Source organism: Salmo salar, chromosome 17 (assembly GCF_965601325.2).
Source record: "Salmo salar chromosome 17, fSalSal1, whole genome shotgun sequence".
NCBI lineage: Eukaryota > Metazoa > Chordata > Actinopteri > Salmoniformes > Salmonidae > Salmo > Salmo salar.
The window spans coordinates 32,027,501-32,053,098 of record NC_138307.1 but is presented as its reverse complement, the minus strand read 5'-3'; the positions used below and the strand labels follow the sequence as shown (position 1 = coordinate 32,053,098).

The 25,598-nt window shown below is 53.5% G+C and overlaps 1 protein-coding gene across 1 annotated transcript in view; it reads right to left on the bottom strand.

Moving 5' to 3' along the window:
* Positions 1-25,598, bottom strand: part of LOC106593832 (protocadherin-17-like) — a 337,486-nt gene that overhangs the window by 187,579 nt on the left and 124,309 nt on the right. Inside the window, 2 exon segments of the mRNA XM_045699588.2 lie at positions 19,262-19,434; positions 19,937-19,995. Coding sequence (XP_045555544.1) covers positions 19,262-19,434; positions 19,937-19,995 — 232 coding nt within the window.

Here is a 25,598-nt window from a genome sequence, read left to right as displayed (position 1 = left end):
GGCATCAGAACACCAAGCGACAGAACACCAGGCGACAGGACACCAGGTATCAGGACACCAGGCATCAGAACACCAGGTGACAGGACACCAGGCGACAGAACACCAGGTGACAGAACACCAGGCGACAGAACACCAGGCAACAGAACACCAGGCACAAGGACACCAGGCGACAGAACACCAGGCATCAGAACACCTGGCATCAGAACACCTGGCATCAGAACACCAGGCGACAGAACACCAGGCATCAGAACACCAGGCATCAGAACACCAGGCGACAGAACACCAGGCGACAGAACACCAGGCATCAGAACACCAAGCGACAGAACACCAGGCGACAGGACACCAGGCGACAGAACACCAGGCGACAGGACACCAGGCGACAGGACACCAGGCATCAGGACACCAGGCATCAGGACACCAGGCATCAGGACACCAGGCGACAGAACACCAGGCGACAGAACACCAGGCGACAGAACACCAGGCGACAGAACACCAGGCATCAGAACACCAGGCGACAGAACACCAGGCATCAGAACACCAGGCGACAGAACACCAGGCGACACAACACCAGGCATCAGAACACCAAGCGACAGAACACCAGGCGACAGGACACCAGGCGACAGGACACCAGGCGACAGGACACCAGGCATCAGGAAACCAGGCATCAGGACACCAGGCGACAGAACACCAGGCGACAGAACACCAGGCGACAGAACACCAGGCGACAGGACACCAGGCATCAGAACACCAGGAAACAGAACACCAGGCATCAGAACACCAGGCATCAGAACACTAGCTGACAGAACACCAGGCATCAGAACACCAGGTGACAGAACACCAGGCATCAGGACAACAGGCGACAGAACACCAGGCATCAGAACACCAGGCGACAGAACACCAGGTGACAGAACACCAAGCGACAGAACACCAGGTGACAGGACACCAGGCATCAGAACACCAGGTGACAGGACACCAGGCATCAGAACACCAGGCGACAGAACACCAGGCATCAGAACACCTTGGCGACAGAACACCAGGCGACAGGACACCAGGCGACAGGACACCAGGCGACAGGACACCAGGCGACAGGACACCAGGCATCAGGACACCAAGCATCAGGACACCAGGCATCAGGACACCAGGCGACAGAACACCAGGCGACAGAACACCAGGCGACAGGACACCAGGCGACAGAACACCAGGCGACAGAACACCAGGCATCAGAACACCAGGCGACAGAACACCAGGCATCAGAACACCAGGCGACAGAACACCAGGCATCAGAACACCAGGCATCAGAACACCAGGCATCAGAACACCAGGCGACAGAACACCAGGCGACAGAACACCAGGCGACAGAACACCAGGCATCAGGACACCAGGCATCAGAACACCAGGCGACAGAACACCAGGCATCAGAATACCAGGCGACAGAACACCAGCCGACAGAACACCAGGCATCAGAACACCAAACGACAGAACACCAGGCGACAGGACACCAGGCGACAGAACACCAGGCGACAGAACACCAGGCGACAGAACACCAGGCGACAGGACACCAGGCAACAGGACACCAGGCGACAGAACACCAGGCATCAGGACACCAGGCGACAGAACACCAGGCGACAGAACACCAGGCGAGAGGACACCAGGCGACAGGACACCAGGCGACAGATACCAGGCGACAGAACAACAGGCGACAGAACACCAGGCATCAGGACACCAGGCGACAGAACACCAGGCGAAAGAACACCAGGCGACAGGACACCAGGCGACAGGACACCACGCGACAGGACACCAGGCGACAGGACACCAGGCATCAGAACACCAGGCATCAGAACACAAGGTATCAGAACACCAGGCGACAGAACACCAGGCATCAGGACAACAGGCGACAGAACACCAGGCATCAGAACACCAGGCGACAGAACACCAGGTGACAGAACACCAGGCGACAGAACACCAGGTGACAGGACACCAGGCATCAGAACACCAGGTGACAGGATAACCAGGCGACAGAACACCAGGCGACAGAACACCAGGCGACAGAACACCAGGCATCAGAACACCAGGCATCAGAACACCAGGTGACAGTACACCAGGCATCAGAACACCAGGCATCAGAACACCAGGCATCAGAACACCAGGCGACAGAACACCAGGCGACAGAACACCAGGCATCAGAACACCAGGCATCAGAACACCTGGCGACAGAACACCAGGCATCAGAACACCAGGCGACAGAACACCAGGCGACAGAACACCAGGCATCAGAACACCAAGCGACAGGACACCAGGCGACAGGACACCAGGTATCAGGACACCAGGCATCAGAACACCAGGTGACAGGACACCAGGCGACAGAAAACCAGGCATCAGAACACCAGGCATTAGAACACCAGGCAACAGAACACCAGGCGACAGGACACCAGGCGACAGAACACCAGGCGACAGAACACCAGGCGACAGGACACCAGGCGACAGGACACCAGGCATCAGGACACCAGGCATCAGGACACCAGGCATCAGGACACCAGGCGACAGAACACCAGGCGACAGAACACCAGGCGACAGAACACCAGGCGACAGAACACCAGGCATCAGAACACCAGGCGACAGAACACCAGGCATCAGAACACCAGGCGACAGAACACCAGGCGACACAACACCAGGCATCAGAACACCAAGCGACAGAACACCAGGCGACAGGACACCAGGCGACAGGACACCAGGCGACAGGACACCAGGCATCAGGAAATCAGGCATCAGGACACCAGGCGACAGAACACCAGGCGACAGAACACCAGGCGACAGAACACCAGGCGACAGGACACCAGGCAACAGGACACCAGGCGACAGAACACCAGGCATCAGGACACCAGGCGACAGAACACCAGGCGACAGAACACCAGGCGAGAGGACACCAGGCGACAGGACACCAGGCGACAGATACCAGGCGACAGAACAACAGGCGACAGAACACCAGGCATCAGGACACCAGGCGACAGAACACCAGGCGACAGAACACCAGGCATCAGAACACCAAGCGACAGAACACCAGGCGACAGGACACCAGGTATCAGGACACCAGGCATCAGAACACCAGGTGACAGGACACCAGGCGACAGAACACCAGGTGACAGAACACCAGGCGACAGAACACCAGGCAACAGAACACCAGGCACAAGGACACCAGGCGACAGAACACCAGGCATCAGAACACCTGGCATCAGAACACCTGGCATCAGAACACCAGGCGACAGAACACCAGGCATCAGAACACCAGGCATCAGAACACCAGGCGACAGAACACCAGGCGACAGAACACCAGGCATCAGAACACCAAGCGACAGAACACCAGGCGACAGGACACCAGGCGACAGAACACCAGGCGACAGGACACCAGGCGACAGGACACCAGGCATCAGGACACCAGGCATCAGGACACCAGGCATCAGGACACCAGGCGACAGAACACCAGGCGACAGAACACCAGGCGACAGAACACCAGGCGACAGAACACCAGGCATCAGAACACCAGGCGACAGAACACCAGGCATCACAACACCAGGCGACAGAACACCAGGCGACACAACACCAGGCATCAGAACACCAAGCGACAGAACACCAGGCGACAGGACACCAGGCGACAGGACACCAGGCGACAGGACACCAGGCATCAGGAAACCAGGCATCAGGACACCAGGCGACAGAACACCAGGCGACAGAACACCAGGCGACAGAACACCAGGCGACAGGACACCAGGCATCAGAACACCAGGAAACAGAACACCAGGCATCAGAACACCAGGCATCAGAACACTAGCTGACAGAACACCAGGCATCAGAACACCAGGTGACAGAACACCAGGCATCAGGACAACAGGCGACAGAACACCAGGCATCAGAACACCAGGCGACAGAACACCAGGTGACAGAACACCAAGCGACAGAACACCAGGTGACAGGACACCAGGCATCAGAACACCAGGTGACAGGACACCAGGCATCAGAACACCAGGCGACAGAACACCAGGCATCAGAACACCTTGGCGACAGAACACCAGGCGACAGGACACCAGGCGACAGGACACCAGGCGACAGGACACCAGGCGACAGGACACCAGGCATCAGGACACCAAGCATCAGGACACCAGGCATCAGGACACCAGGCGACAGAACACCAGGCGACAGAACACCAGGCGACAGGACACCAGGCGACAGAACACCAGGCGACAGAACACCAGGCATCAGAACACCAGGCGACAGAACACCAGGCATCAGAACACCAGGCGACAGAACACCAGGCATCAGAACACCAGGCATCAGAACACCAGGCATCAGAACACCAGGCGACAGAACACCAGGCGACAGAACACCAGGCGACAGAACACCAGGCATCAGGACACCAGGCATCAGAACACCAGGCGACAGAACACCAGGCATCAGAATACCAGGCGACAGAACACCAGCCGACAGAACACCAGGCATCAGAACACCAAACGACAGAACACCAGGCGACAGGACACCAGGCGACAGAACACCAGGCGACAGAACACCAGGCGACAGAACACCAGGCGACAGGACACCAGGCAACAGGACACCAGGCGACAGAACACCAGGCATCAGGACACCAGGCGACAGAACACCAGGCGACAGAACACCAGGCGAGAGGACACCAGGCGACAGGACACCAGGCGACAGATACCAGGCGACAGAACAACAGGCGACAGAACACCAGGCATCAGGACACCAGGCGACAGAACACCAGGCGACAGAACACCAGGCGACAGGACACCAGGCGACAGGACACCACGCGACAGGACACCAGGCGACAGGACACCAGGCATCAGAACACCAGGCATCAGAACACAAGGTATCAGAACACCAGGCGACAGAACACCAGGCATCAGGACAACAGGCGACAGAACACCAGGCATCAGAACACCAGGCGACAGAACACCAGGTGACAGAACACCAGGCGACAGAACACCAGGTGACAGGACACCAGGCATCAGAACACCAGGTGACAGGATAACCAGGCGACAGAACACCAGGCGACAGAACACCAGGCGACAGAACACCAGGCATCAGAACACCAGGCATCAGAACACCAGGTGACAGTACACCAGGCATCAGAACACCAGGCATCAGAACACCAGGCATCAGAACACCAGGCGACAGAACACCAGGCGACAGAACACCAGGCATCAGAACACCAGGCATCAGAACACCTGGCGACAGAACACCAGGCATCAGAACACCAGGCGACAGAACACCAGGCGACAGAACACCAGGCATCAGAACACCAAGCGACAGGACACCAGGCGACAGGACACCAGGTATCAGGACACCAGGCATCAGAACACCAGGTGACAGGACACCAGGCGACAGAAAACCAGGCATCAGAACACCAGGCATTAGAACACCAGGCAACAGAACACCAGGCGACAGGACACCAGGCGACAGAACACCAGGCGACAGAACACCAGGCGACAGGACACCAGGCGACAGGACACCAGGCATCAGGACACCAGGCATCAGGACACCAGGCATCAGGACACCAGGCGACAGAACACCAGGCGACAGAACACCAGGCGACAGAACACCAGGCGACAGAACACCAGGCATCAGAACACCAGGCGACAGAACACCAGGCATCAGAACACCAGGCGACAGAACACCAGGCGAAACAACACCAGGCATCAGAACACCAAGCGACAGAACACCAGGCGACAGGACACCAGGCGACAGGACACCAGGCGACAGGACACCAGGCATCAGGAAACCAGGCATCAGGACACCAGGCGACAGAACACCAGGCGACAGAACACCAGGCGACAGAACACCAGGCGACAGGACACCAGGCAACAGGACACCAGGCGACAGAACACCAGGCATCAGGACACCAGGCGACAGAACACCAGGCGACAGAACACCAGGCGAGAGGACACCAGGCGACAGGACACCAGGCGACAGATACCAGGCGACAGAACAACAGGCGACAGAACACCAGGCATCAGGACACCAGGCGACAGAACACCAGGCGACAGAACACCAGGCGACAGGACACCAGGCGACAGGACACGACGCGACAGGACACCAGGCGACAGGACACCAGGCATCAGAACACCAGGCATCAGAACACAAGGTATCAGAACACCAGGCGACAGAACACCAGGCATCAGGACAACAGGCGACAGAACACCAGGCATCAGAACACCAGGCGACAGAACACCAGGTGACAGAACACCAGGCCACAGAACACCAGGTGACAGGACACCAGGCATCAGAACACCAGGTGACAGGATAACCAGGCGACAGAACACCAGGCGACAGAACACCAGGCGACAGAACACCAGGCGACAGAACACCAGGCATCAGAACACCAGGCATCAGAACACCAGGTGACAGTACACCAGGCATCAGAACACCAGGCATCAGAACACCAGGCATCAGAACACCAGGCGACAGAACACCAGGCGACAGAACACCAGGCATCAGAACACCAGGCATCAGAACACCTGGCGACAGAACACCAGGCTTCAGAACACCAGGCGACAGAACACCAGGCGACAGAACACCAGGCATCAGAACACCAAGCGACAGGACACCAGGCGACAGGACACCAGGTATCAGGACACCAGGCATCAGAACACCAGGTGACAGGACACCAGGCGACAGAAAACCAGGCATCAGAACACCAGGCATTAGAACACCAGGCAACAGAACACCAGGCGACAGGACACCAGGCGACAGAACACCAGGCGACAGAACACCAGGCGACAGGACACCAGGCGACAGGACACCAGGCATCAGGACACCAGGCATCAGGACACCAGGCATCAGGACACCAGGCGACAGAACACCAGGCGACAGAACACCAGGCGACAGAACACCAGGCGACAGAACACCAGGCATCAGAACACCAGGCGACAGAACACCAGGCATCAGAACACCAGGCGACAGAACACCAGGCGACACAACACCAGGCATCAGAACACCAAGCGACAGAACACCAGGCGACAGGACACCAGGCGACAGGACACCAGGCGACAGGACACCAGGCATCAGGAAACCAGGCATCAGGACACCAGGCGACAGAACACCAGGCGACAGAACACCAGGCGACAGAACACCAGGCGACAGGACACCAGGCATCAGAAAACCAGGAAACAGAACACCAGGCATCAGAACACCAGGCATCAGAACACTAGCTGACAGAACACCAGGCATCAGAACACCAGGTGACAGAACACCAGGCATCAGGACAACAGGCGACAGAACACCAGGCATCAGAACACCAGGCGACAGAACACCAGGTGACAGAACACGAAGCGACAGAACACCAGGTGACAGGACACCAGGCATCAGAACACCAGGTGACAGGACACCAGGCATCAGAACACCAGGCGACAGAACACCAGGCATCAGAACACCTTGGCGACAGAACACCAGGCGACAGGACACCAGGCGACAGGACACCAGGCGACAGGACACCAGGCGACAGGACACCAGGCGACAGGACACCAGGCATCAGGACACCAAGCATCAGGACACCAGGCATCAGGACACCAGGCGACAGAACACCAGGCGACAGAACACCAGGCGACAGGACACCAGGCGACAGAACACCAGGCGACAGAACACCAGGCATCAGAACACCAGGCGACAGAACACCAGGCATCAGAACACCAGGCGACAGAACACCAGGCATCAGAACACCAGGCATCAGAACACCAGGCATCAGAACACCAGGCGACAGAACACCAGGCGACAGAACACCAGGCGACAGAACACCAGGCATCAGGACACCAGGCATCAGAACACCAGGCGACAGAACACCAGGCATCAGAATACCAGGCGACAGAACACCAGCCGACAGAACACCAGGCATCAGAACACCAAACGACAGAACACCAGGCGACAGGACACCAGGCGACAGAACACCAGGCGACAGAACACCAGGCGACAGAACACCAGGCGACAGGACACCAGGCAACAGGACACCAGGCCACAGAACACCAGGCATCAGGACACCAGGCGACAGAACACCAGGCGACAGAACACCAGGCGACAGGACACCAGGCGACAGGACAATAGGCGACAGAACACCAGGCGACAGAACACCAGGCGACAGAACACCAGGCATCAGGACACCAGGCGACAGAACACCAGGCGACAGAACACCAGGCGACAGGACACCAGGCGACAGGACACCAGGCGACAGGACACCAGGCGACAGGACACCAGGCATCAGAACACCAGGCATCAGAACACAAGGTATCAGAACACCAGGCGACAGAACACCAGGCATCAGGACAACAGGCGACAGAACACCAGGCATCAGAACACCAGGCGACAGAACACCAGGTGACAGAACACCAGGCGACAGAACACCAGGTGACAGGACACCAGGCATCAGAACACCAGGTGACAGGATAACCAGGCGACAGAACACCAGGCGACAGAACACCAGGCGACAGAACACCAGGCGACAGAACACCAGGCATCAGAACACCAGGCATCAGAACACCAGGTGACAGTACACCAGGCATCAGAACACCAGGCATCAGAACACCAGGCATCAGAACACCAGGCAACAGAACACCAGGCAACAGAACACCAGGTGACTGGACACCAGGCATCAGAACACCAGGCATCAGAACACCAGGCATCAGAACACCAGGCGACAGAACACCAGGCGACAGAACACCAGGCATCAGAACACCAGGCATCAGAACACCAGGCATCAGAACACCTGGCGACAGAACACCAGGCATCAGAACACCAGTCGACAGAACACCAGGCGACAGAACACCAGGCATCAGAACACCAAGCGACAGAACACCAGGCGACAGGACACCAGGTATCAGGACACCAGGCATCAGAACACCAGGTGACAGGACACCAGGCGACAGAAAACCAGGCATCAGAACACCAGGCATTAGAACACCAGGCAACAGAACACCAGGCGACAGGACACCAGGCGACAGAACACCAGGCATCAGAACACCAGGCATCAGAACACCAGGCGACAGAACACCAGGCGACAGAACACCAGGCATCAGAACACCAGGCATCAGAACACCAGGCGACAGAACACCAGGCGACAGAACACCAGGCATCAGAACACCAGGAATCAGAACGCCAGGCGACAGAACACCAGGCGACAGAACACCAGGCATCATAACACCAGGCATCAGAACACCAGGCGACAGAACACCAGGCGACAGAACACCAGGCATCAGAACACCAGGAATCAGAACACCAGGCGACAGAACACCAGGCGACAGAACACCAGGTGACAGGACAGCAGGCGACAGAACACCAGGCGACAGAACACCAGGCATCAGAACACCAGGCGACAGAACACCAGGCGACAGAACACCAGGCATCAGAACACCAGGCATCAGAACACCAGGCATCAGAACACCAGGCGACAGAGCACCAGGCGACAGAACACCAGGCATCAGAACACCAGACATCAGGACACCAGGCGACAGAACACCAGGCGACAGAACACCAGGCGACAGAACACCAGGCGACAGAACACCAGGCGACAGAACACCAGGCGACAGAACACCAGGCATCAGAACACCAGGCATCAGAACACCAGGCGACAGAACACCAGGCATCAGAACACCAGGCATCAGAACACCAGGCATCAGAACACCTGGCATCAGAACACCTGGCATCAGAACACCAGGCGACAGAACACCAGGCATCAGAACACCAGGCATCAGAACACCAGGCATCAGGACACCAGGCGACAGAACACCAGGCGACAGAACACCAGGCGACAGAACACCAGGCGACAGGACACCAGGCGACAGGACACCAGGCGACAGAACACCAGGCGACAGAACACCAGGCATCAGAACACCAGGCATCAGAACACCTGGCATCAGAACACCAGGCGACAGAACACCAGGCGACAGGACACCAGGCATCAGAACACCAGGCATCAGAACACCAGGTGACAGAACACCAGGCATCAAAACACCAGGTGACAGAACACCAGGCGACCGGACACCAGGCATCAGAACACCAGGTGACAGAACACCAGGCATCAGAACACCAGGCGACAGAACACCAGGCGACAGGACACCTGGCATCAGAACACCTGGCATCAGAACACCTGGCATCAGGACACCAGGCATCAGGACACCAGGCGACAGAACACCAGGCGACAGAACACCAGGCGACAGAACACCAGGCATCAAAACACCAGGCGACGGAACACCAGGCATCAGAACACCAGGCGACAGAACACCAGGCGACAGAACACCAGGCGACAGAACACCAGGCGACAGAACACCAGTCATCAGAACACCAGGCATCAGAACACCAGGCGACAGAACACCAGGCATCAGAACACCAGGCGTCAGAACACCTGGCATCAGAACACCAGGCGACAGAACACCAGGCATCAGAACACCAGGGGACAGAACACCAGGTGACAGAACACCAGGCGACAGAACACCAGGCGACAGGACACCAGGCGACAGGACACCAGGCGACAGAACACCAGGCGTCAGAACACCAGGCGACAGAACACCAGGCATCAGAACACCAGGCGACAGAACACCAGGCGACAGAACACCAGGCATCAGGACTACAGGCGACAGAACACCAGGCATCAGAACACCAGGCGACAGAACACCAGGCGACAGAACACCAGGCGACAGGACACCAGGCGACAGGACACCAGGCGACAGGACACCAGGCGACAGATCACCAGGCGACAGAACACCAGGCATCAGAACACCAGGCATCAGAACACCAGGCATCAGAACACCAGGCGACAGAACACCAGGCGACAGAACACCAGGCATCAGAACACCAGGCATCAGAACACCAGGCATCAGAACACCAGGCGACAGAACACCAGGCGACAGAATACCAGGCGACAGAACACCAGGCATCAGAAACCCAGGCATCAGAACACCTGGCATCAGAACACCTGGCATCAGAACACCTGGCATCAGAACACCTGGCATCAGAAAACGTGGCATCAGAACACCAGGCGACAGGACACCAGGCATCAGAACACCAGGCGACAGAACACCAGGCGACAGAACACCAGGCGACAGAACACCAGGCGACAGGACACCAGGCATCAGGACACCAGGCATCAGGACACCAGGCGACAGAACACCAAGCGACAGGACACCAGGCGACAGGACACCAGGCATCAGGACACCAGGCATCAGGACACCATGCATCAGGACACCAGGCGACAGAACACCAGGCGACAGAACACCAGGCGACAGAACACCAGGCATCAAAACACCAGGCGACAGAACACCAGGCATCAGAACACCAGGCGACAGAACACCAGGCGACAGAACACCAGGCATCAGAACACCAAGCGACAGAACACCAGGCGACAGGACACCAGGCGACAGGACACCAGGCATCAGAACACCTGGCATCAGAACACCAGGCGACAGAACACCAGGCATCAGAACACCAGGGGACAGAACACCAGGTGACAGAACACCAGGCGACAGAACACCAGGCGACAGGACACCAGGCGACAGGACACCAGGCGACAGAACACCAGGCGTCAGAACACCAGGCGACAGAACACCAGGCATCAGAACACCAGGCGACAGAACACCAGGCGACAGAACACCAGGCGACAGAACACCAGGCATCAGGACACCAGGCATCAGAACACCAGGCATCAGGACACCAGGTGACAGAACACCAGGTGACAGAACACCAGGCGACAGGACACCAGGCGACAGGACACCAGGCGACAGGACACCAGGCGACAGAACACCAGGTGACAGAACACCAGGCATCAGAACACCAGGCATCAGAACACCTGGCATCAGAACACCAGGCGACAGAACACCAGGCGACAGGACACCAGGCATCAGAACACCAGGCATCAGAACACCAGGTGACAGAAAACCAGGCATCAAAACACCAGGTGACAGAACACCAGGCGACCGGACACCAGGCATCAGAACACCAGGCATCAGAACACCAGGTGACAGAACACCAGGCATCAGAACACCAGGCGACAGAACACCAGGCGACAGGACACCTGGCATCAGAACACCTGGCATCAGAACACCTGGCATCAGGACACCAGGCATCAGGACACCAGGCGACAGAACACCAGGCGACAGAACACCAGGCGACAGAACACCAGGCATCAAAACACCAGGCGACGGAACACCAGGCATCAGAACACCAGGCGACAGAACACCAGGCGACAGAACACCAGGCGACAGAACACCAGGCGACAGAACACCAGGCATCAGAACACCAGGCATCAGAACACCAGGCGACAGAACACCAGGCATCAGAACACCAGGCATCAGAACACCTGGCATCAGAACACCAGGCGACAGAACACCAGGCATCAGAACACCAGGGGACAGAACACCAGGTGACAGAACACCAGGCGACAGAACACCAGGCGACAGGACACCAGGCGACAGGACACCAGGCGACAGAACACCAGGCGTCAGAACACCAGGCGACAGAACACCAGGCATCAGAACACCAGGCGACAGAACACCAGGCGACAGAACACCAGGCGACAGAACACCAGGCATCAGGACAACAGGCGACAGAACACCAGGCATCAGAACACCAGGCGACAGAACACCAGGCGACAGAACACCAGGCGACAGGACACCAGGCGACAGGACACCAGGCGACAGGACACCAGGCGACAGATCACCAGGCGACAGAACACCAGGCATCAGAACACCAGGCATCAGAACACCAGGCGACAGAACACCAGGCGACAGAACACCAGGCATCAGAACACCAGGCATCAGAACACCAGGCGACAGAACACCAGGCGACAGAACACCAGGCATCAGAACACCAGGAATCAGAACGCCAGGCGACAGAACACCAGGCGACAGAACACCAGGCATCATAACACCAGGCATCAGAACACCAGGCGACAGAACACCAGGCGACAGAACACCAGGCATCAGAACACCAGGAATCAGAACACCAGGCGACAGAACACCAGGCAACAGAACACCAGGTGACAGGACAGCAGGCGACAGAACACCAGGCGACAGAACACCAGGCATCAGAACACCAGGCGACAGAACACCAGGCGACAGAACACCAGGCATCAGAACACCAGGCATCAGAACACCAGGCATCAGAACACCAGGCGACAGAACACCAGGCGACAGAACACCAGGCATCAGAACACCAGACATCAGGACACCAGGCGACAGAACACCAGGCGACAGAACACCAGGCGACAGAACACCAGGCGACAGAACACCAGGCATCAGAACACCAGGCATCAGAACACCAGGCGACAGAACACCAGGCATCAGAACACCAGGCATCAGAACACCAGGCATCAGAACACCTGGCATCAGAACACCTGGCATCAGAACACCAGGCGACAGAAAACCAGGCATCAGAACACCAGGCATCAGAACACCAGGCATCAGGACACCAGGCGACAGAACACCAGGCGACAGAACACCAGGCGACAGAACACCAGGCGACAGGACACCAGGCGACAGGACACCAGGCGACAGAACACCAGGCGACAGAACACCAGGCATCAGAACACCAGGCATCAGAACACCTGGCATCAGAACACCAGGCGACAGAACACCAGGCGACAGGACACCAGGCATCAGAACACCAGGCATCAGAACACCAGGTGACAGAACACCAGGCATCAAAACACCAGGTGACAGAACACCAGGCGACCGGACACCAGGCATCAGAACACCAGGTGACAGAACACCAGGCATCAGAACACCAGGCGACAGAACACCAGGCGACAGGACACCTGGCATCAGAACACCTGGCATCAGAACACCTGGCATCAGGACACCAGGCATCAGGACACCAGGCGACAGAACACCAGGTGACAGAACACCAGGCGACAGAACACCAGGCATCAAAACACCAGGCGACGGAACACCAGGCATCAGAACACCAGGCGACAGAACACCAGGCGACAGAACACCAGGCGACAGAACACCAGGCGACAGAACACCAGGCATCAGAACACCAGGCATCAGAACACCAGGCGACAGAACACCAGGCATCAGAACACCAGGCATCAGAACACCTGGCATCAGAACACCAGGCGACAGAACACCAGGCATCAGAACACCAGGCGACAGAACACCAGGCATCAGAACACCAGGGGACAGAACACCAGGTGACAGAACACCAGGCGACAGAACACCAGGCGACAGGACACCAGGCGACAGGACACCAGGCGACAGAACACCAGGCGTCAGAACACCAGGCGACAGAACACCAGGCATCAGAACACCAGGCGACAGAACACCAGGCGACAGAACACCAGGCGACAGAACACCAGGCGACAGAACACCAGGCATCAGAACACCAGGCATCAGAACACCAGGCGACACAACACCAGGCATCAGAACACCAGGCATCAGAACACCAGGCGACAGAACACCAGGCATCAGAACACCAGGCATCAGAACACCTGGCATCAGAACAACAGGCGACAGAACACCAGGCATCAGAACACCAGGCGACAGGACACCAGGCGACAGAACACCAAGCGACAGGACACCAGGCGACAGGACACCAGGCATCAGGACACCAGGCATCAGGACACCAGGCATCAGGACACCAGGCGACAGAACACCAGGCGACAGAACACCAGGCGACAGAACACCAGGCATCAAAACACCAGGCGACAGAACACCAGGCATCAGAACACCAGGCGACAGAACACCAGGCGACAGAACACCAGGCATCAGAACACCAAGCGACAGAACACCAGGCGACAGGACACCAGGCGACAGGACAACAGGCATCAGAACACCTGGCATCAGAACACCAGGCGACAGAACACCAGGCGACAGAACACCAGGCATCAGAACACCAGGTGACAGAACACCAGGTGACAGAACACCAGGCGACAGAACACCAGGCGACAGGACACCAGGCGACAGAACACCAGGCGACAGAACACCAGGCGACAGGACACCAGGCGACAGGACACCAGGCGACAGAACACCAGGCGTCAGAACACCAGGCGACAGAACACCAGGCATCAGAACACCAGGCGACAGAACACCAGGCGACAGAACACCAGGCGACAGAACACCAGGCATCAGGACACCAGGCATCAGAACACCAGGCATCAGAACTCCAGGCGACAGGACACCAGGCGACAGAACACCAGGCGACAGAACACCAGGCGACAGGACACCAGGCATCAGGACACCAGGCGACAGGACACCAGGCATCAGAACACCAGGCGACAGAACACCAGGCGACAGAACACCAGGCGACAGGACACCAGGCATCAGGACACCAGGCATCAGAACACCAGGTGACAGGACACCAGGCGACAGAACACCAGGCGATAGAACACCAGGCGACAGAACACCAGGCGACAGAACACCAGGCGACAGAACACCAGGCATCAGAACACCAGGCATCAGAACACCAGGCGACAGAACACCAGGCGACAGAACACCAGGCGATAGAACACCAGGCATCAGAACACCAGGCATCAGAACACCTGGCATCAGAACACCTGGCATCAGAACACCTGGCATCAGAACACCTGGCATCAGAACACCAGGCGACAGAACACCAGGCATCAGAACACCAGGCGACAGGACACCAGGCGACAGAACACCAGGCGACAGGACACCAGGCGACAGGACACCAGGCGACAGGACACCAGGCATCAGGACACCAGGCATCAGGACACCAGGCGACAGAACACCAGGCGACAGGACACCAGGCGACAGGACACCAGGCGACAGGACACCAGGCGACAGGACAGCAGGCGACAGGACACCAGGCGACAGAACACCAGGCGACAGAACACCAGGCATCAGAACACCAGGCATCAGAACACCAGGCATCAGAACACCTGTCATTAGAACACCAGGCGACAGAACACCAGGCGACAGGACACCAGGCATCAGAACACCAGGCATCAGAACACCGGGTGACAGAACACCAGGCGACAGGACACCAGGCATCAGAACACCAGGCGACAGGCCACCAGGCGACAGGACACCAGGCGACAGAACACCAGGCGACAGAACACCAGGCGACAGGACACCAGGCGACAGGACACCAGGCGACAGGACACCAGGCATCAGAACACCAGGCATCAGGACACCAGGCGACAGGACACCAGGCGACAGGACACCAGGCGACAGGCCACCAGGCGACAGGACACCAGGCGACAGAACACCAGGCGACAGAACACCAGGCGACAGGACACCAGGCGACAGGACACCAGGCATCAGAACACCAGGCATCAGGACACCAGGCATCAGGACACCAGGCGACAGAACACCAGGCGACAGGACACCAGGCGACAGGACACCAGGCGACAGGACACCAGGCGACAGAACACCAGGCGACAGAACACCAGGCATCAGAACACCAGGCATCAGAACACCTGGCATCAGAACACCAGGCGACAGAACACCAGGCGACAGGACACCAGGCATCAGAACACCAGGCATCAGAACACCTGGCATCAGAACACCAGGCGACAGAACACCAGGCTACAGGACACCAGGCATCAGAACACCAGGCATCAGAACACCAGGTGACAGAACACCAGGCGACAGGACACCAGGCATCAGAACACCAGGCATCAGAAAACCAGGTGACAGAACACCAGGCATCAGAACACCAGGCGACAGAACACCAGGCGACAGAACACCAGGCGACAGGACACCAGGCGACAGAACACCAGGCAACAGGACACCAGGCGACAGGACACCAGGCGACAGGACACCAGGCGACAGAACACCAGGACATCGAAAGCATCTACCATCTAGTGTTCTATTACTCAGTAAGACATGGCATACATAAACCACATCTCTTCTATCCTTTACTGAAACACTACGGTCCTAACTACTACCATATCTCAGGAGACTACATCCCTTCTATCCTCCCTCCATCTCCTTTCCTCAACTGAAACACTAGGATCCTAACTACTACCATATCTCAGGAGACTACATCCCTTCTATCCTCCCTCCATCTCCTTTCCTCAACTGAAACACTAGGATCCTAACTACTACCATAACTCAGGAGACTACATCCCTTCTATCCTCCCTCCTCATCATCTCTCTATCTCCTGTCCTCAACTGAAACACTAGGATCCTAACTACTACCATATCTCAGGAGGCTCCATCCCTTCATCATCCCTCTACGTATCCTCCCTCTCCTCCGTGCTCCACCTCTCCATCCGTTGGCAGAGCAGAACACAGGGGAGATAGAGGGCTGAGTAGGAGACTCTCCAGCGTTATGGTTCTACACATGTCATGTGTAATCTGCCCTACCAACAGCGCTTAGAATAATTATTCATATTTAATCAGCTACGCAGGATGTTACATCGTTTGCCTGCCGCATGCTAAGTCCTTTCCCTTGTTCCATTATAAAACTTTTACACAATCACACTGCTGCCGGCGAATGAGAGGAGTGAGGGAGAGGAGGAGCGCAGTAGGGGTGGAGGGGAGGGAGGGAGGGGTGGAAGGGAGGGAGAGAGGGTCTAAATGGAAAGGGGAAAGTGGTTGGGCTTATAAAAACATAATGGGCTTATCTGCTTTGATAAACTGACAACGTGGCTGGAATACACACAGAGAGAGAGGGGGAGGAAGGAAGGAAGGACGGAAGGAAGGAAGGAAGGAAGGAAGGAAGGAAGGAAGAGAGAGAGGGGGGGGAGGAAGGAAGGAAGGGAGAGAGAGAGAGAGAGGGGGGAGGAAGGAAGGGAGAGAGAGAGGGCAAACAAAGACGTGAAAACGAGGTGATGAAGAAAAACAGAGGGGGGAGGAGTAAGGTGGGGGATAAAAGAAAAATGGAAAGTGATGAAGAGGAAGACAAAGTGTGCAAGAGCGGGAAGGAGAGGTGAGTCTGAGGGGAGGGACCATTGAAGAGCCAGAAGGAGAAGAGAGGATGAGGGGAGGGACCATGGAAGAGCCAGAAGGAGAAGAGAGGATGAGGGGAGGGACCATGGAAGAGCCAGAAGGAGAAGAGAGGCTGAGGGGAGAGGAGGGACCATGGAAGAGCCAGAAGGAGAAGAGAGGCTGAGGGGAGGGACCATTGAAGAGCCAGAAGGAGAAGAGAGGATGAGGGGAGGGACCATGGAAGAGCCAGAAGGAGAAGAGAGGCTGAGGGGAGAGGAGGGACCATAGAAGAGCCAGAAGGAGAAGAGAGGCTGAGGGGAGGCACCATGGAAGAGCCAGAAGGAGAAGAGAGGCTGAGGGGTGGGACCATGGAAGGGAAGAACCAATCGCCATGTTGTGACTATGCCAACCATCTTCAGAATAGAAGGTGTTGATGTCAGAGTCTCAGATTGTAAACTGAATGAGGACTGACAAGAACATCTTCTCAAAGGGTTGATCATGTCAGATTGAAAAAGGGAAACAGAATCCAAACTGCCATTTTGCGAAAGCCAGTACAGTATGCCTCCAGAATAGAAGGGGTTCTCATCAGATTGTCAACTAGAACTAAAAATAAGATTCACCCTGCTTCAGAGGGGAGCGGTTTAATGTCCATAACATTTATCTTCAAGGAAGGGAATTTCAGACCGCCATTTTGTGACTATGCCAACTAAGGCCCTGCGACAGACTAGCGTCCTGTCGAGGGAGTTTACATGTATATCATTACCTAACAGTACAGAAACAGGAGATAGACTAGCATCCAGGGAGTTTACTTGTATATCATTTCCTAACACTACAGAAACAGGAGATAGACTAGCGTCCAGGGAGGTTACTTGTACATCAAGCTACGTAACGCTACAGAAACAGGAGATAGACTAGCATCCAGGGAGTTTACTTGTATATCATTACCTAACAATACAGAAACAGGAGATAGACTAGCGTCCAGGGAGGTTACTTGTACATCAAGCTAGCTAACACTACAGAAACAGGAGATATACAAGTAAACTCCCTGGATGCTAGTCTATCATTACCTAACACTACAGAAACAGGAGATAGACTAGCATCCAGGGAGGTTACTTGTACATCAAGCTACGTAACGCTACAGAAACAGGAGATAAACTAGCATCCTGTCCAGGGAGGTTACTTGTACATCAAGCTACGTAACGCTACAGAAACAAGAGATAAACTAGCATCCTGTCCAGGGAGGTTACTTGTACAACACGCTACGTAACGCTACAAAAACAGAAGATCCTTCCAGACTCAGACAAGGCTGACTTCATAATAGAAGGAGGTGATCATGTCAGAATCCGACGGTGAAGAGTAACAAGGTAACGAGGACTCACCCTGTTCCAGAGGAGGTGGTTTAACTCCCGTAGCCTTCATCTTCAGAGCCTCCTTGGCCGACATGTCGCAGCAGGAGCCTTTATTAGTGTCCTGGTCGCTATCGGCCTGATCACTATCGCCATGACCACTGTCTCTAAGGCTGGCTCGCTCTGGATCCTTGAATGTCGAGCTGCTACAGGACAAGAAACAATTAAAGATAGAAATATATAGGGTTAGGGTTTAGGGTTAGGTTTAGGGTTAGGGTTTAGGGTTAGGTTTAGGTTTAGGGTTAGGTTTAGGGTTCAGGCTTAGGTTTAGGGTTAGGCTTTAGGGATAGGTTTAGGGTTAGGTTTTGGGTTAGGTTTCCTTTACTAGTACTGTACCCTAACCCTTTACAGTTTTAACCAGATCCTTTACTAGTACTGTACCCTAACCATTTAGGGTACAGTACTAGTATAGGATCTGGTTATAACTATAAAGGGTTAGGGTACAGTACTAGTATAGGATCTGTTTATAACTGTAAAGGGTTTGGGTACAGTACTAGTATAGGATCTGGTTATAACTGTAAAGGGTAAGGGTACAGTACTAGTATAGGATCTGGTTATAACTATAAAGGGTTAGGGTACAGTACTAGTATAGGATCTGGTTATAACTGTTAAGCATATAAACTATTGTGATTCGTGATGAGTCCTTACCTTTGAACAAACTGCTGCCTGCTGCCCATGTAATTGGGCTCAGCGGGAAAATTGTCTGTCTGTGAAGAAGGGAGAGAGGAGAGAGTTTACAACGTGTTGTGTTACACCCAAACGTGTCCCCTGTCGGTGTTGTGCTACACCTGAACTGTGCTAAATGGAATGTACAGTTGAAGTCGGAAGTTTACATACACCTTAGCCAAATACATTTAAACTCAGTTTTTCACAATTCCTGAAATTTAATCCTAGTCAAAATGCCCATTCTTAGGTCAGTTAGGATCACCACTTTATTTTAAGAATGTGAAATGTCAGAATAATAGTAGAGAAAATTATTTATTTAAGCTTTTATTTCTTTCATCACATTCCCAGTGGGTCAGAAGTTTGCATACACTCAATGAGTATTTGGTAGCATTGCCTTTAAATAGTTTAACTTGGGTCAAACGTTTCAGATAGCCTTCCACAAGCTTCCTACAATAAGTTGGGTGAATTTTGGCCCATTCCTCCTGACAGAGCTGGTGTAACTGAGTCAGGTTTGTAGGCCTCCTTGCTCGCACATGCTTTTTCAGTTCTGCCCACAAATGTTCTATTGGATTGAGGTCAGGGCTTTGTGATGGCCACTCCAATACCTTGACTTTATTGTCCTTAAGCCATTTTGCTACAACTTTGGAAGTATGCTTGGGGTCATTGTCCATTTGGAAAACCCATTTGCGACCAAGCTTTAACTTCCTGACTGATGTCTTGAGATGTTGCTTCAATATATCCACATAATTTCCCCTCCTCATGATGCCATCTATTTTGTGAAGTGCACCAGTACCTCCTTCCCTAAAGCACCCCCACAACATGATGCTGCCACCCCCGTGATTCACGGTTGGGATGGTGTTCTTCGGCTTGCAAGCATCCCTCTTTTTCCTCCAAACATAACGATGGTCATTATGGCCAAACAGTGCTATTTTTGTTTCATCAGACCAGAGGACATTTCTCCAAAAATAACAATCTTTGTCCTCGTGGATTTGCATACCGTAGTCTGGCTTTTTATGGTGGTTTTGGAGCAGTGGCTTCTTCCTTGCTGAGCGGCCTTTCTGGTTATGTCGATATGTGGCTTGTTTTACTGTGGATATAGATCATTTTGTGCCTGTTTCCTCCAGCATCTTCACAAGGTCCTTTGCTGTTGTTCTGGGATTGATTTGCACTTTTCACACCAAAGTACGTTCATCTCTAGGAGATTGAACGGGTCTCCTTCCTGAGCAGTTTGACGGCTGCGTGTTCCCATGGTGTTTATACTTGTGTACTATTGTTTGTACAGATGAACGTGGTACCTTCAGGCATTTGGAAATTGCTCCCAAGGATGAACCAGACTTGTGGAGGTCTACAATTTTTTTCTGAGGTCTTGGCTGATTTCTTTTGATTTTCCCATGATGTCAAGAAAAGAGGCACTGAGTTTGAAGGTAGGCCTTGAAATACATCCACAGGTACACCTCCAATTGACTCAAATGATGTCAATTAGCCTATCAGATGCTTCTAAAGCCATGACATCACCCGAATTTTCCAAGCTGTTTAAAGGCACAGTCAACTTAGTGTATGTAAACTTCTGACCCACTGGAATTGTGATACAGTGAATTATAAGTGAAATAATCTGTCTGTAAACAATTGTTGGAAAAATTACTTGTGTCATGCACAAAGTAGATGTCCTAACCGACTTGCCAAAACTATAGTTTGTTAACAAGAAATTTGTGGAGTGGTTGAAAAATGAGTTTTAATGACTCCAACCTAAGTGTATGTAAACTTCCCACTTCAGCTGTATCAACACATTCTGATCATGTAACAATGGGTTTAATATGGAATAAAGATATGTAATGTATCAACACATTCTGGTCATGTAACAATGGGTTTAATATGGAATAAAGAGATATGTAATGTATCAACACATTCTGATCATGTAACAATGGGTTTAATATGGAATAAAGAGATATGTTACATGACTACATTGTAACCACACAGGCAGAGAGTCAGTTCCAGAACGTGTTGGTTGGTAAGTTAGTTCATCAGACAGAGCATTATGTTATTGTAATGTCTAACTCCTAGGTTATCTAAAACAACACCCTGTTCCCTGTGGTAAAATAACTCATCTGATTGCCTCCAAAACGTCCTAAATTCGTTAGAACATGGTCTCTACAAGAAGTCTAAAGTGTTCCACAGGGATGCTGGCCCATGTTGACTCCAAAGCTTCCCACAGTCGTGTCAAATTGGCTGGATGTCCTTTGGGTGGTGGAACATTCTTGATACACACGGGAAACTGTTGAGTGTGAAAAACCCAGCAGCGTTGCAGTTCTTGACACAAACAGATGTGCCTGGCACCTACTACCATACACCGTTCAAAGGCACTTAAATCTTTTGTCTTGCCCATTCAGCCTCTGAATGGCATACATACACAATCCATGCCTCAACTGTCTCAAGGCTTAAAAATCCTTCTTTAACCTGTCTCCTCCCCTTCATCTAGACTGATCAATAAGGGTTCATAGCTTTCAGTCACCGGTCATTTTATTTATTTATTTTATTTCACCTTTATTTAACCAGGTAGGCAAGTTGAGAACAAGTTCTCATTTACAACTGCAACCTGGCCAAGATAAAGCAAAGCAGTGTGACACAAACAACAACACAGAGTTACACATGGAATAAACAAGACATACAGTCAATAATACAGTTGAAGAAAATCTATATACTGTGAGTGCAAATGAGGTAAGATAAGGGAGGTAAGGCAATAAAATAGGCCATGGTGGCGAAGTAATTACAATATACCAATTAGACACTGGAGTGATAGATGTGCAGAAGATGAGTGTGCAAGTAGAGATACTGGGGTGCAAAGGAGCAAAAAATAAAAAATAACATGGGGATGAGGTAGTTGGATGGGCTGTTTACAGATGGGCTATGTACAGGTGCAGTGATCTGTGAGCTGCTCTGACAGCTGGTGCTTAAAGCTAATGAGGGAGGTAAGAGTCTCCAGCTTCAGTGATTTTTGCAATTCATTCCAGTCATTGGCAGCACAGAACTGGAAGGAAAGGCGGCCCAAGTAGGAATTGGCTTTGGGGGTGACTAGAGAGATATACCTGCTGGAGCGCGTGCTACGGGTGGGTACTGCTATGGTGACCAGTGAGCTGAGATAAGGCGGGGCCTTACCTATCAGAGACTTATAGATGATCTGGAGCCAGTGGGTTTGGCGACGAGTGTGAAGCGAGGGCCAGCCAACGAGAGCGTACAGGTTGCAGTGGTGGGTAGTATATGGGGCTTTGGTGACAAAACGGATGGCACTGTGATAGACTGCATCCAATTTGTTGAGTAGAGTGTTGGGGGCTATTTTGTAAATGACATCGCCGAAGTCGAGGATCGGTTGGATGGTCAGTTTTACGAGGGTATGTTTGGCAGCATGAGTGAAGGAGGCTTTGTTGCGAAATAGGAAGCCAATTCTTGATTTAACTTTGGATTGGAGATGCTTAATGTGTGTCTGGAAGGAGAGTTTACAGTCTAACCAGACACCTAGGTATTTGTAGTTGTCCACATATTCTAAGTCAGAGCTGTCCAGAGTAGTGATGCTGGATGGGTGGGCAGGTGCGGACAGCGAACGGTTGAATAGCATGCATTTAGTTTTACTTGCATTTAAGAGCAGTTGGAGGCCACGGAAGGAGAGTTGTATGGCATTGGAGGTTACTAAACACAGTGTCCAAAGAAGGGCCAGATGTATACAGAATGGTGTCGTCTGCGTAGAGGTGGATCAGAGAATCACCAGCAGCAAGAGCGACATCATTGATGTATACAGAGAAGAGAGTCGGCCCGAGAATTGAACCCTGTGGTCACCACCATAGAGACTACCAGAGGACCGGACAACAGGCCCTCCGATTTGACACACTGAACTCTATCAGAGAAGTAGTTGGTGAACCAGGCGAGGCAGTCATTTGAGAAACCAAGGCTGTTGAGTCTGCCGATAAGAATACGGTGATTGACAGAGTCGAAAGCCTTGGCCAGGTCGATGAATACGTCTGCACAGTAATGTCTCTTATCGATGGTGGTTAAGATATCGTTTAGGACCTTGAGCGTGGCTGAGGTACACCCATGACCAGTTCTGAAACCAGATTGCATAGCGGAGAAGGTACAGTGGGATTCGAAATGGTCGCTAATCTGTTTGTTGACTTGGCTTTCGAAGACCTTAGATAGATATAGGTCTGTAACAGTTTGGGTCTAGAGTGTCTCCCCCTTTGAAGAGGGGGATGACCGCGACAGCTTTCCAAACTTCTGGGACTCTCAGACGATACAAAAGAGAGGTTGAACAGGCTAGTAATAGGGGTTGCAACAATTTCGGTAGATAATCTTAGAAAGAGAGGGTCCAGATTGTCTAGCCCGGCTAATTTGTATGGGTCCAGATTTTGCAGCTCTTTCAGAAGATCAGCTATCTGGATTTGGGTGAAGGAGAAATGGTGGGGGCTTTGGCGGGTTGCTGTGGAGGGTGCTGGGCAGTTGACCGGGGTAGGGGGAGCCAGGTGGAAAGCATGGCCAGCCGGAGAGAAATGCTTATTGAAATTCTCAATTATAGTGGAAAGGGCAGGTGTTCTTAACAACACAGCATTAAGTCAAAGCCTTTTTGACAATTGTTTTCACCCAGCTACAGCCTGTGTAGAAACGAGAAACACACACACACACACACACACACACACACACACACACACACACACACACACACACACACACACACACACACACACACACACACACACACACACACACACACACACACACAGTCACACACACGCAGTCACACACACGCAGTCACACACACACACACAAACACACACAAACACACACACACAGACACACATCTGTGATTGAACAGAGCTTTTTCTCTAACAATTCAAATAGAATAATGTTGGATTTTTTCATGTAGTTGTTTATGAATAGCTCTTTATGCATTAACCCAAATAACCCATCAGCCACACATTGAGTCCCAAATGGCTTCCTATTCCCTATCTAGTGCACTACTTTCAAACAGGGCCCATTGGATAATAGGTTGTTGTTTGGGACACAGACACCTTGTTGTTGAAGCCGTTGTAGTTCTTTCAATTATTAGCTGGAGACGTGATACACAGCTACTTACACAATATATCATATTACTGTGTTGTAAATACAGTAGATATTACAGTTATCTCTCTCTCTCTCTCTGTGTGTCTGTCTCTCTCTCTCTGTCTCTCTCTCTGTCTCTCTCTCTCTGTCTCTCTCTCTCTGTCTCTGTGTCTGTCTCTCTCTCTGTCTCTCTCTGTCTCTCTCTCTCTGTCTCTGTCTCTCTCTCTGTCTCTCTCTCTCTGTCTCTCTCTCTCTCTGTCTCTCTCTCTCTCTCTCTCTGTCTCTCTCTGTCTCTCTCTCTGTCTCTCTCTCTCTCTGTCTCTCTCTGTCTCGCTCAGTCTCTTTCTCTGTCTCTCTCTCTGTCTCTCTCTGTCTCTCTCTCTCTGTCTCTCTCTCTCTGTCTCTCTCTCTCTGTCTCTCTCTCTCTCTGTCTCTCTCTCTCTCTCTCTCTGTCTCTCTCTGTCTCTCTCTCTGTCTCTCTCTCTCTCTGTCTCTCTCTCTGTCTCGCTCAGTCTCTTTCTCTGTCTCTCTCTCTGTCTCTCTCTGTCTCTCTCTCTCT